At 34.9% G+C, this 12339-nt stretch overlaps 1 protein-coding gene across 6 annotated transcripts; it reads left to right on the forward strand.

Moving 5' to 3' along the window:
- Positions 1 to 631: 631 nt before the first annotated feature.
- On the forward strand, positions 632 to 9227 carry LOC111405906. Of its 6 annotated transcripts, none has more exons than XM_023035007.1 (7): positions 632 to 879; positions 1778 to 1958; positions 2055 to 2126; positions 3131 to 3164; positions 3755 to 5579; positions 6429 to 6522; positions 8456 to 9227. In XM_023035007.1, the coding sequence occupies exons 2-7, from the start codon at positions 1849 to 1851 to the stop codon at positions 8469 to 8471; spliced, it is 2151 nt and encodes a 716-aa protein (XP_022890775.1). In that variant the 5' UTR covers positions 632 to 879; positions 1778 to 1848; the 3' UTR covers positions 8472 to 9227. The 6 variants fall into 6 exon arrangements, with proteins under 6 accessions (XP_022890775.1, XP_022890774.1, XP_022890773.1 ...); XM_023035006.1 differs by lacking the exon at positions 8456 to 9227 and adding an exon at positions 7514 to 7739; XM_023035005.1 differs by lacking the exon at positions 8456 to 9227 and adding an exon at positions 6966 to 7501.
- The last annotated feature ends 3112 nt before the right edge of the window (positions 9228 to 12339 follow it).

Raw genomic sequence — 12339 nt, forward strand, 5'->3', positions numbered from 1 at the left:
TAATATTTAAATTAATATCTTAATTCTGAATAAAAAAAACCTTCCCATAGGATTTTTTGCATTGTGATATTTAAATGTCTGGACTCTTGTAATTTTCACTTTTGTTATTTCATATTTATATATCGAAATATATTTAGGGTCCGTTTGATTGTAAAGATAGAATTGAATTGCCTAAAATTATTTTCCTGAAAATTGTAAATTATTGTGTTTGATTGATATAATTTTTCACGTGGAAAATATTGAAAAAAAAGTGTTTTTTGGTGTTCGTTTGATTTTGTTTTATATGAAAATTGTCAATTAGAGTGATATATTTTACTGGTATTGGGAATTAAATTTATTTCCATTGTCAATAAAAAAAATTCAAGAAAATCATTTATCTTTCGGTGTTCGTTTGACTTTGTTTTATATGAAAATTGTCATTTAAAGGGAAATATTTTTTTACAATAATTCTTAAATTTTGTTTTCATTATCAAAAAAAAAAAGGAAAAAAATGCTACAGTAAATAGGAAAATCAATTTCCCACCATTTCCTTAAAAACCAAAAAAAGTACAAATTTCAAAACAACCAAAAATTCGAATTCCATAAATAAAAAATGTATTAAACACAAATCCAATTTCAATTCTATTTTCACCCTATCAAACCCGGAAAACCCGAAAACTAAAAACCCTATCAACAGTTGTTTCGCATAATCTCTCTCAAAAATTCTCCAACGGCTCTCTCCCCAACGGTTCTCTCCCCAAATTCAGCTCATCTGGAATCATCCCAACAATCGTTACTCTTGTGCTTGCCGCTTACAATTATCGGTCGTCCTTCAGTATCAGAAACCCTTGTCGCCTCCTACCGGTTCCGGCTACAACTATAATTCTCCCCGGAACAACGGTATGAAAAAAAAAAAATAATTCGAAGTTCGCGTAGAATAAATTTATCCTAGCTCTCTACGTGGTTGAATCTTGGCGCCACCTCTTGTTTTAATAGTGCTTTATTTGATATTTTATGTTGCAAATAAGGGTTATTGTAATGGTGCAATTTATTCATTGGTATTGGTACATTCTTTTCCTGTTAAGATATAGAATTTGAACTTTAATATCGGGTAACATACATTAACGCTTCTATGAGAAAATTTCATATGATAAAGAGGAATATAGTATTTAAATAGGTGAAACTGAAATAGACTGATGTAGTGGCAAAAGCTGGGACTTTTATATGAGGTGTGACCACCTGAAGATGAACGAATAGGAAGCGCACGGATGTGTGTGTAGGGAAATCTGGGGTTGAATTACCGTGGGCTGTTTAGTTTGCTTTCTTTATACTTAAAAGTCCTTTAATTATGTCTTCAATAAATAATGGCACTAACAGGTTCATTATGTCATTTGCCTGGCTTAGGGTAGTTTTCTTTCTGCTTAAAACAATGATTTCTGCCACTTTGGATTTGATTGTTATATTTTATCGATAATAGACTTTGGGAATTGTTTCCAATATATTCTATTCCTTGTGTCCTTCATCAACATTCAACTGCACCATAGACTCATCTCTGATTCCTGTACGGCAAGCTCTTGTCGCCACTGGTACTGATGATATACATTCTCATAGAATAGCGTTGCTGCGGCTGAATGCATTTTCTTCTTCATTACGATTCACTCGGTTAACAGCTTGCACTTGAGCTTGCTCTAGCTTTCTGAAACCAATTTCTTGACTTTAACTTTTGGAAAGGCTTCTGTTTGTTTTTGTTTCACCTTTTTCATAGACTAAACTCTTAACCTTTACCTGGCCAATGCAGGTCACCCTTCTCAACCCCACGTCTCTATCCGACATACTCACAAGGAGGAAGAGAGGAAAGAAAAACAGAGAATGGAGGAGCATTTTGAAGAAGTAATTAGACACGAGTGGTACAAAGAGGATTTCAAGACCATAGCATCTCATATTAAGGAACAGGAGAATCTCCTTAGGCTCAAACGAAGGTGAAGTTCTCTTCCTTCTTGGTCTTGTTTTTATTTAATTTATTAGTTTGTTTTAATATACCCTGTTTATGAAAAATTCCAAAAACTGCTGCTCAGGTGGTTAATGGACTTACCCTTGTCCAAGAAGGAACAACAACAAATAGAAGAACTCCTACCTCCCAATGACAGGTATGTATCTGTTGTTTTTTTTTATAATTCCTTTTTCAAACTTATCGTTTTCATCTTTAATTCGGCGTTTGCATGATCTTTTTACTTTCGTTGATTTATTTTTTAGAAATAACATTTCTTCCAGATGCGTGCCATTAGTGTTATTGCAGAATTTAAAATTTATAGTGTGTTTATTATATGTTGGTCGAGTACAGATAGAATTGTATCGTATGTATAAATTTCATCATGTTATTAAGATAGTAAGAGTAAATCACATGTAGTTATGCATAAATTATTCGGTAAATTTATTTGGTGAGTGAAAAAAACGAATATAGATTTAATATCTTCTCTTTTAGTTGAAAACCTACTGGTTAATGAGGTTTATCTTTGCAGAAAGATTGAAAATTCAATTGCATCTTTCTTTTAAACACTTCAAGTAGGAGCCTAAGACTGCAAAAGATGAATGATAGAGTTTGCAAAACTGTTTAAATTTTGTTTATCATTTCTTCAATCTAGATTTCCAGGTTCTTGCAACAGTTAGTTGTTACTGAAAGAAGAACATTTTAGAGGCATAAGTTCTGTACTTATTACTATCTTCCTTTTAATGCTAAACACACATTGTTAGTTATTATTAGTGAAATTTCATCTTAATCAGCAAGATTATTTAGTGTTCTCTTATGCAGTAAAGATCTTACACCATAAATAATGTCAATTTTCAAGATATGTCATATTGCATATAGCCAATTTTTTAAGACAATTCTATGGAGTCCAACAGCCTAAATGGTTTTAGCGAGTTTTATGCTCAGAAAAACATGCATATCCTTTCAGGCTTTCACAATATCTCAGTCCATGTGACAAGGTATAGCATTGATCAGGAATCAGGAGTGTTGACTGTTTTTTATCCTGCTTTCATGCTGGTGTGTGTGCGTACTCTCTTCCTTTTTTGCTGGTGTAGTTTCATATATTTTGAACTGTTATAATGATTTTACAGTTAGTATATTTTAAATTTTTATTTGTATTTGCAGGATTTTGCCTGAGTCACTGCTTAGGGAAGATGACGTAAGTTTTTGGAATATGCTAAATTATATCGCTTATGAGTCATGAAATGGTTTTTGAGAAATGCTATAACTTTGTGCGATTATTGATTTTATCCTTGCATTACTCTTCTGCATTAATTTCATTGGAACACCAAATGTTCTGTTGACATTAACTGGTAGGACTGTACTCATAAATTGTGCTGTGTGATTAATATGTATGCCTATTGTCACACAATAAGGTTTTACATGGCAGATCAGTCATTATCCACTATGCTACTGTATTTTATGTGACTTCAAGTATGCAAGCGTTCAATAATTTTGTATCTTTCCGATTAGAGGTCCATTTGGAGATAAACATTAATAAAATAAGCTTTTGTGTAGTATGTTGTGACATGGTTGACATACAATTATGCCCAGCATTTTTATTTCTTTACCCTCCTTCATAAATCAGCAATCACTGGTGTGATTATCGAGAAAATAGTGATTTAGTTATACAAATGTGCATGTGTGATTCTCTTTTCCTTTTTTTCTTGGGGCGGATGGGTGGATTGTGTGTGTGTTTGTTTGAAGTTATTCTGTCTTATCTTATGTTCAAATCTATTATAATCACAGGTATGCTATGAGAACATCAAAACTTTTGTTGAAAAGGGTTTTGGTGCTTGTGAGCGTGAAATAGATCAGGTGGCTCAAGAGGATATACAAAGTTTTGATTTGTATAATGATTATAAAGAGTTTTTTCACCTGCTAGATGATATGACCAACAGAGGCTTATGTTCGTTTCTTGAGATCCTGACAGGTGGAATGATTAAGTTTGAGAAAACCAACTGGAGAATGAAGACGATGATAAAAGATTATCTTAAAACACGTTCTGGGGAAAAAAATGATAATTCCGAAACAAAATTGAAACTATTATGTCAGTTGCTGGAAGACCCAAAAAACTTTCGTATCAATCAGGTGGCTTTGTCTTCTCGATCGAAATCCTATCACTCTGCTGCCATCAAGGTACTGGATGGACTTGAGGACATGCCTTTCAGAACATTGAGTGCAATGCATAGGAAGCTGAGAGGTGTTAGATACATTCCTAATATGCAGTCTCCTAAATCTGGATGGAGACGTGACAGTTTAATCAGTGTTGTGAGAAAAAGGTGCATGAAGATGCTCTTGGAACTTGGTGAAGGGGATGAGACCCCAGAACCGTTAGCCAATGCATTGGCGGTTGCAGGCTTGACATTAAAGCTAATACACAACACTCCTTCTGTAATAGACTTTCGTAAATTTTCACCAGAGACTGAAGCATTGCAAAATGATATTGCAAAGGCTATCTGGTTACTAGATGATGTAAAGAAAGTGAGCTTGATTGAGCTTAAGAAATTACAGTTTTTGCTGGATCCTAGTACTGAATTATCAGATAGAAGTTTGCGCATGGCAGTAAGGAATCTATTGACTGATTATCTTTTCGAGTGCAGTGATATGGACAATGTCCCAGATTGTTTACTCGAAATACTTTCCATTATCAATAGAAGATCTCAACTTCCATCTCGAAGAAAACGACTGTCTTCAAAAGTAAATTCATCTTCTCAAGAACTAATGAAGGAGGAGATTAAAAATGAGGTAGAGTGTATATTAATTGTTAGCGCTCAGGCAAAACAAATTGTGTGGGACTTGCTTTCTGAACATAGACTTGACCAAGATTTTGCCCAAGCTTACATGGAGGATTCAGAAGAAAGTGAAATGGCTGCTACTTCTGATGATGACAATGAAGAAGAGTTGAGTCTTCCTGAACTTTATAGGTTTCGTTCTCACGATCCAGATAACCAAATGGAAAGTATTGGTGAGACCAACCTAGCGGGGACAAACTCACCTGCCTCTACAAGTGAAACAGATAACTGTTCCCCATTGCTTTCACATAATGAAAGGTTAAATTACACTCTAGGTTCTATGCATATTAATGAAGCAGATTCAGTTGAGTCTTTTCATCTTGTACATTCTCCTTCATGTATAGAATCAAAGATGTGTGTTGACATGCAAAACATGGATAGAAATCAGCACCCATCGGGAAGTACTGGGGAACTGAGAATGGCTTGTACTGATATGCTGTTGACTGCTAAGGAAAATGTATCTACTCCTGTCTCTCCTGATAAAAATTCAAATAGGAATGACGTTGTAAGTCAAGAAATTTCAAGTAACTCAGCAGAAATCCCAAAATATGAATTTTCTGGAAACTTCTCTGGTGAACAATCAAACATTGTCAATAACCATAGCAAAGCAGTTAATCAATACCTCGAGGTCCAAGATGCTTGTGACAAAACTAGTATCGTAGCCTATGATTTAATTGGTTATATATTGGATGAATTCTCCAAGATTGAAGGCATAGATTTGTACCAAGGTGACAGATCATATCTCAGAAATTTTGCTTCAGTTCCTCAGTATTCTGAAGGTATGGAGACCATATATCTTCCTGCTCTTCTATTCACCGTGCTTAATAAATTAACCTGATTTCAATTAGCTTCTTGTTTTCAGCTTTTCTTTATTGATTTATTATGCTTACCTGATTTTTTCAAAGAATGAACTACTTTTATCTGTGTGTAAATTTGATGATGTCGTGACAAGTATGGAGTATATAGTTTCTGGGCACGCTGTATGGCGTTACTGTATTCTGTGCTCTAAAACCATAATTAAACTTTGAGTTCCAAATTTGGTCTTCTCTCTAAAGATTTTGATTTGTTTTGGACTTATCATTAAAAAAACCTGGCCCAGCTAATGTAATAAGGCTAGTACACTTAAATCCAAAAACTGATAGCCTAGTGTTGTAGCCTACTAAAAAACAAATTAGTAACCTGTTAGTTAAACTGAAATAAGAAACTTTTGTTAGGAGTCAATCCAGACAGCTCAAGGTTCTAAATGGCTTCACGTGGGAGCCATCCAACATCCAAATATGTCCTTGTTAGTTTTCCTTGCTTTCGTGTCAGACTGCACAGGTTGCACATCTTTTTTAACAATGAGAAGAAACCTGATTGAGATAAAATACGTACATACTTATTTGTGCTTGCCACTGTCTATCATTCCGTTTGCTATATTTTATTAATTTATTTATTTTTAAATTGTTACATTTAAATCCTCGTGAATGAACAGTATAACTAATCATTAATAAAATGGACCTTGCTAGTGTCTTCTATCAGTCAATCCTTGTTCTATTTTATTATTCCTTTTCCTTGTACATTGGCAAGAGAACTGGCATGACTTGTTAGCTGACTAACAGTTTCTGATGCGTTTTCTATATGTACAGTATTAAGGAATCAAATGGCCTCTTCTAAGGATGATGTCCTTGGTTCAATTTTTGTTCAGGCCCTTGACGAGTTATTACCCTCATTTCCTGAAAGGTAACTCTTAGCTAAATGTTCATATTTCGGGATGTTTATAATTTATTATGTTCGTAAGGTTTTGTGTTGTGGACTCTTTAAATTTGATGCTTAAAGGTTATTTTGCAATTCCTGATCCATGTTGTGATGCAACTCTACCTTTTGTACTTGAAAGCCTATGTTGGTAGATCTCTCGCTTCACTGAAATTTTTTAGACTTGTGTGACCATACATGCAGGAAAAAAAAACGTGGGTTCATTACCTCCTGTTTATCCCATTCACATGTTGCGAGTTCTAATGGTTTTTTGAAAATCCTAGAAACTAACCAAGTAAGATTTGCAATTTTGCATGCAAAAAAGTGCTTTAGATACTAAAAGGATTTATCATTATTCTGTGCGTCTCTTTCTGTGAGCTGTTTTTAAAGATCTTTATTTATTTATTTATTTTTCCATATTATAAGTGCAGTTTTGCGGTTCACTTGTTACCCCTCCAAAAAACTATAATTTACATACCGAAATTGGGAAAATAGACACCGTGTGGACAGTATGTTGGTCTTGGAAGTTACTGATTGTGGACTTCAGCTGAGGCTCTGCTACTGCAATATATTCAATTCCCAACTGGCAATGAACTGCTCATAGTTTGGTATTACTTGAAGAAGAAATTGTTAAGGAAACACAATGTCAAATCGTTACCCGTACATTAGAAAAAGAAATGAAATTTTGATTTGAAATGATAAGATGAATATCGAAGTAGTTTTTATTTCACACGTCTTAGATAAGCGAAGAGCTCTAGCTGTTAGAGACTTGTAACTTGTCTGATGAAGTGGACTAAACATAGTGTTGGTAGTATTGAAATTGAAGGGAATTTAAATGTTTACTGTATTGTCTAGCCTTATGCCACACCAAATATGTCTTTTAAGGTTTCTGACTAGTTTAGCCATCTCTAATTGCTTGCTTTCACCCTCTAAGTACATACGTATATCTGATTTAATTAACTTGCATGTTCATTTGCAGTGGAAAAGAGAAGATAAGGAAGTTGGCGTGCATGAAGTAGTCTTTCGTCTCTCTATCTATAGAGTTGTTATTGCATTGTAATCAAACCAGACATGATTTTAGGGGTCTGGTTTATTTATTTGCCCAAATTATGAGCAATGAGCATTAGATGGCAGCATATCTATGATGGGGAAAGGAGTTGGGAAGGCTGCCTTTCAATTGGTTTTTGTTTCAATTGGTTTTTGTTTAAAAGGCCTTTGATAATATAAAGTATAAGTATTTAAATATTTAAAAAGACTACTATACCCCTCCCCTCCAATTGAGCCCCAAATTAAAAAAGGAACGACGTAGTTCCTTCTCAGGAGAGTTCCAAACGTTCCTTTTTCCTTTCACCTTCGAACCATCTCTTCTCCACTGCGCGGTCTCTCTCTTCTACACTATAGTGGCGTACGCAAAAGAAATCGCCGTTTGAAGGAGCATTAGAAACTCGAACACTATTTGGCAGACCAATTTTTGGGGGAGAATCCTTAAAATTTTAAGCACGTAATTTGCTGTTTATGTGAAAAATCCTCAGACATTATACCAGGTACTGTTTAGCTGGATTTCTGAGTTGTGTTAGCAATTTTTATAGCTTTGTCATGATCACTGTTGTGTGCTTGGATTGACCTAATTTTGGCAATGGAGCTTACTGTGCTAGTGTATTTATGTGATTTGAATTTAATCTTTTGCTAAGAAGTTGGCTCACATTTTTGTCACATACGTAAATGAATTCTTTGGCCTTCCAAATTCAACATTGGAAAGTTGGCTAACATTTTTATTCTTCTGCAATGAAAATCTGTTCAATTTGTTTAAACCCCAACAAAATTTATACTTTTGTATATGGAATTTCTCTATTATGTTTTTGAATTGTATCATATTTGTAGATAATAAATATTTATTCTCAATTTTGTTTTTGAATTGTAGAGAATATTCAGACTGACGCTACGATTACAACAAGATGTAGACTCCAAGTAGTACAAGATGTTTATGAACAACTGGATACAAATCACAAAAGCAAGCTTCGGGAGAGCTGCTTTGGATATCTGCTTAGACTTAGGAATATAAGGTTGGCTTCACAAGTCATCCAACAGTTGTTATTAAGGAAAATGAAGACCAACAAAAATGGAGAAGTGTGGTTCAAGATAGGAGATAAACGAGCGAGGTTTGGATTGGAAGAATTTGTTTTAGTCACTAGGTTAAATGCAGCTGATGAGAATGATGTAGATAAGACTTTGGGGGCGGAGTCTTAGATTGTGAGAGAATATTTTAAGAATAGTGGGGGGGAAATTATAAAAGGAGATGTCTACAATGCATTTGCATGTTGTAAGAAGAGAAAGAAAGACAAGTATAAGTTGGGATTGATCGTAATATTGACGTATGTCCTGTGAGTCACAGAAGAAAATACCTACATCGATTTATGGTGGTTGGACTTGGTGGATGATTTGGACAAGTTCGAGAAGTATCCGTGGGGGAAGATTTCATTTGAATACATGATGAATGTATTCAAACGTGAGATATGGGTAAATTGAAAAGTTCCAATGTCGGAAGAGAGTCACGTTGTCGGTCTTCTTTGCACGACTTTTCTCTTGCTATAATGGTATGAACAAATAATATACTTGACTTGTAATATTTTGTATATATAAATTTTTGTCATGAGATAGTAATGTATGTTTTATAATAGATTTGAAAATTCAAAGCGATTCCAACTTTGGGAATGAAGTTTGCTACAAAATATCGAAATGTAATTCCAAGAATGGTTGTTTGGGAAATGCGGAAGAGGTTAGCGTCTGTCGTCATTGATATTGTGTTGAAATCGAAAGAGGTAAATTTATGTTTTTTAAAGTTTAATTCCACATTGATTCCTACTGAAGCTGAGCTGGAAGAGGTCTATTGGAAAGAGTTAACACCGATTGTGGGGGTACTTTTAAAATTGACCTACTCAAAGGTATTTTCACTTTGACTTTTAAAAATTTGAAAATTATCACATTAACCTCTTGAATGGTAAAATATAAAGATGCCCTTAAATATATTGCCCTTGTTTGAGCCCCATTCGTTTGGAAAAATACATTTTTCAACCGTGTTTTGACATCATTTTAACCACACATTTTTCAATAAAATAATATTATACGTAAATCCAAAATTTTTCTTCATTTTTTAACAACACATTTTTCATCAATACATTATTCAAAAATTTATTCTTCCCAAAAAAATGGGACTCAAACAAAGGCATTATATAATTACAAAATATTAGATAATTTAAAACAAGGGCATTATCTAACAGCGACAGGCTACTATTTAAGCCGACAGTCGACTGTTAAATAGCCGACGTGACAGTCGGCTGTGACTGTAAAACAATCCACAATCGGCTGTTTTTTCGACTGTTTTACGAATTTATTATTATTTTTAATTTCTGTTTTGACAATTGTCTTATAATTTTAATTACAATTTGATTAAATAAATAAATATTTAAATTTTTGTTGTCGTAATTGATTTAAAAATTCTATATCGTCATGCAGATATGACAATCTCGGTCTGTTATTTCGATGATTTCGAACTGAATGAAAATAATAGATGAAAATGGAGATGGACGAGTGATGTATGTGGTTGTATTGCAATTCCTGTTACAGAGAGTACATCATATGCAGAAGTGTACCGGTATTTGCAAAATAAGTTGAATGTCGATTCTTCTCAGTACGATATGCAACTGAGATATTTATTCAATAGTTATAGGGATTCGTTCATTCCGATTCCACCTATATTTGTTACTAATGATGCTGAATTGAATTATCTATTAGAACTGAATAAAATGCATAAGACTCCACTGTTCTTGGCGTGATGTTAGTTAAGAATGATGTTGTCGAAGGTGAACGCGAAGACTCAGATGGAGCGGATAATAATGATCGAGATTTTTGGGAGACAGTGGAGATAGTTCTTGAAGATGGTGTAGATAATATTTTCGATGATGAGAATTTGTATGTCGAGCAACTATTTGAAACCAAGAAAGATTTGCAGGATGCTGTGCATCAGATGACATTAAAATATTACTTTGAGTTTAAGGTAAAGAAATCAATCAAGTCATTGTTGACAGTTGCCTGCGTTGACGACAATTGCAATTGGCGCTTGAGAGCGACTAAGATGGACACGAATGAGTGCTTTGTAGTTTGCAAATATGTACGGGAACATACTTGCTAAGTGAAAATTTTTCGAAATGATCATAGGCAGGTTCAAGCATGGTTTATTGGTCAACATATAATGCACAAGTATTAGGATCCACGGAAGATCTACGACCTTCGGACATCATTAACGATGTTCGTCGAGAGTATAGAGTGGTCATAAGCTACCAGAAGGCCAAAGAATGTGCGTTGAAGGATTTAATGGGATCAGCCGAGGAGAGTTATGCTAAATTGGCCAGGTATTGCCATAATATGGTGAGAACTAATCCTGACTCGATATTTTTTATTGAGACGGGGGGCGGTCATTGTTTTAAGTATTTTTTTATGGTTCTCAGATAATGTATTCGGGGTTTTAGTCTATGGTACAACTCTGAAAGCTAGATATCAAGGCAAGTTGATTATTGCTACATGTCAAGGCGTCAACATCCAAATCTACCCTCTTGCATTTGGCATAGTCAACAACGAGAATGATTTGTCGATGCATTGGTTCTTTTCTAGACTGAGGGAAGTGATCGGGGAAGTCGAAGATCTTGTCTTTGTAATTGATCGGGGACAGTCTATAATAAACGGTATCGCTGAAGTTTTTCCCATGACACATCACGGGTATTACATGTACCATATATAAGGCAATTTGAAGACTAGATATCGGGGTAAAGGCACCGTTTCATTGTTCAGGAGAGCAGTCGAAGCTTACAGTGTTGAGGAGTGTAATCAGTTCATGGTCGAGATAGGAAATAAATCATTAGCGACGTGGGAGTATCTAACGAACATGGGGATTGGACATTGGGCGCGGTCATACTTTCTAGGACGTTGATACAACATGATGACGTCGAATAACGCGAAGTCTCTCAATGCATTATTTGAGATAAATTGAGAGTTTTCAATTCTCGCAATGATTAGGAACATTCGTAACAAGCTGCAACAGTGATTTTATGACCGACGTGCGGCGTCACAGAGTTGCACCAGTGTGCTGGCCCCAGCTCAAGAGGGGAAACTCTTCAAAGCTGCAGATGTTGCGAAAAAGTTGAATGTAGAAGCACTTGATGAGTTTCGCTTCTTCGTGCAATGTGCACGTAATACGGCATACATGGTTGATTTGACTGATAACATATGCACTTGTATGAGATTTCAGTTGGAGGGTTTTCCATGTGAGCATGCAGTCGCGATGGCCATGTATCGAGGCTTTGTAGCGAGAACATTATGTTCTTTGTACTACACGGCTGAGTCGTGGAGAGCAGCATATGCTAAGACTATATTTCCTTTGTCGAATGAAGTCGAGTGGGAAGTTCCTGACCATATTCTCCCGTTCAATAGTTTGTTGCCACCAGCAGTTGAACCGCGTGGTTCTGGATGTCCAAGTACATTTAGAATACCATCTATTGGAGAGTTTCCTCGACTGCGTAGGTGCAGCAAGTGCAGAGCCATAGGACATATTTGTCAATTTTGTACTAGTCAAATTCTCCTAAATGATAATTAAACTGATGTGTTCAATGTATAATATTTTCGTTTACTTTTACACTGTTCAATGTTTATTCGAGATTACAGATAATTACGAAAAACAGTTACAAATAATTAATTACAAAAAAGTTTTACAAAGATTAATTACAAAAAAATATTTACAAATAATCTATGGAT

The sequence above is a fragment of the Olea europaea genome, chromosome 12 (genome assembly GCF_002742605.1).
Source record: "Olea europaea var. sylvestris chromosome 12, O_europaea_v1, whole genome shotgun sequence".
Lineage (NCBI taxonomy): Eukaryota > Viridiplantae > Streptophyta > Magnoliopsida > Lamiales > Oleaceae > Olea > Olea europaea.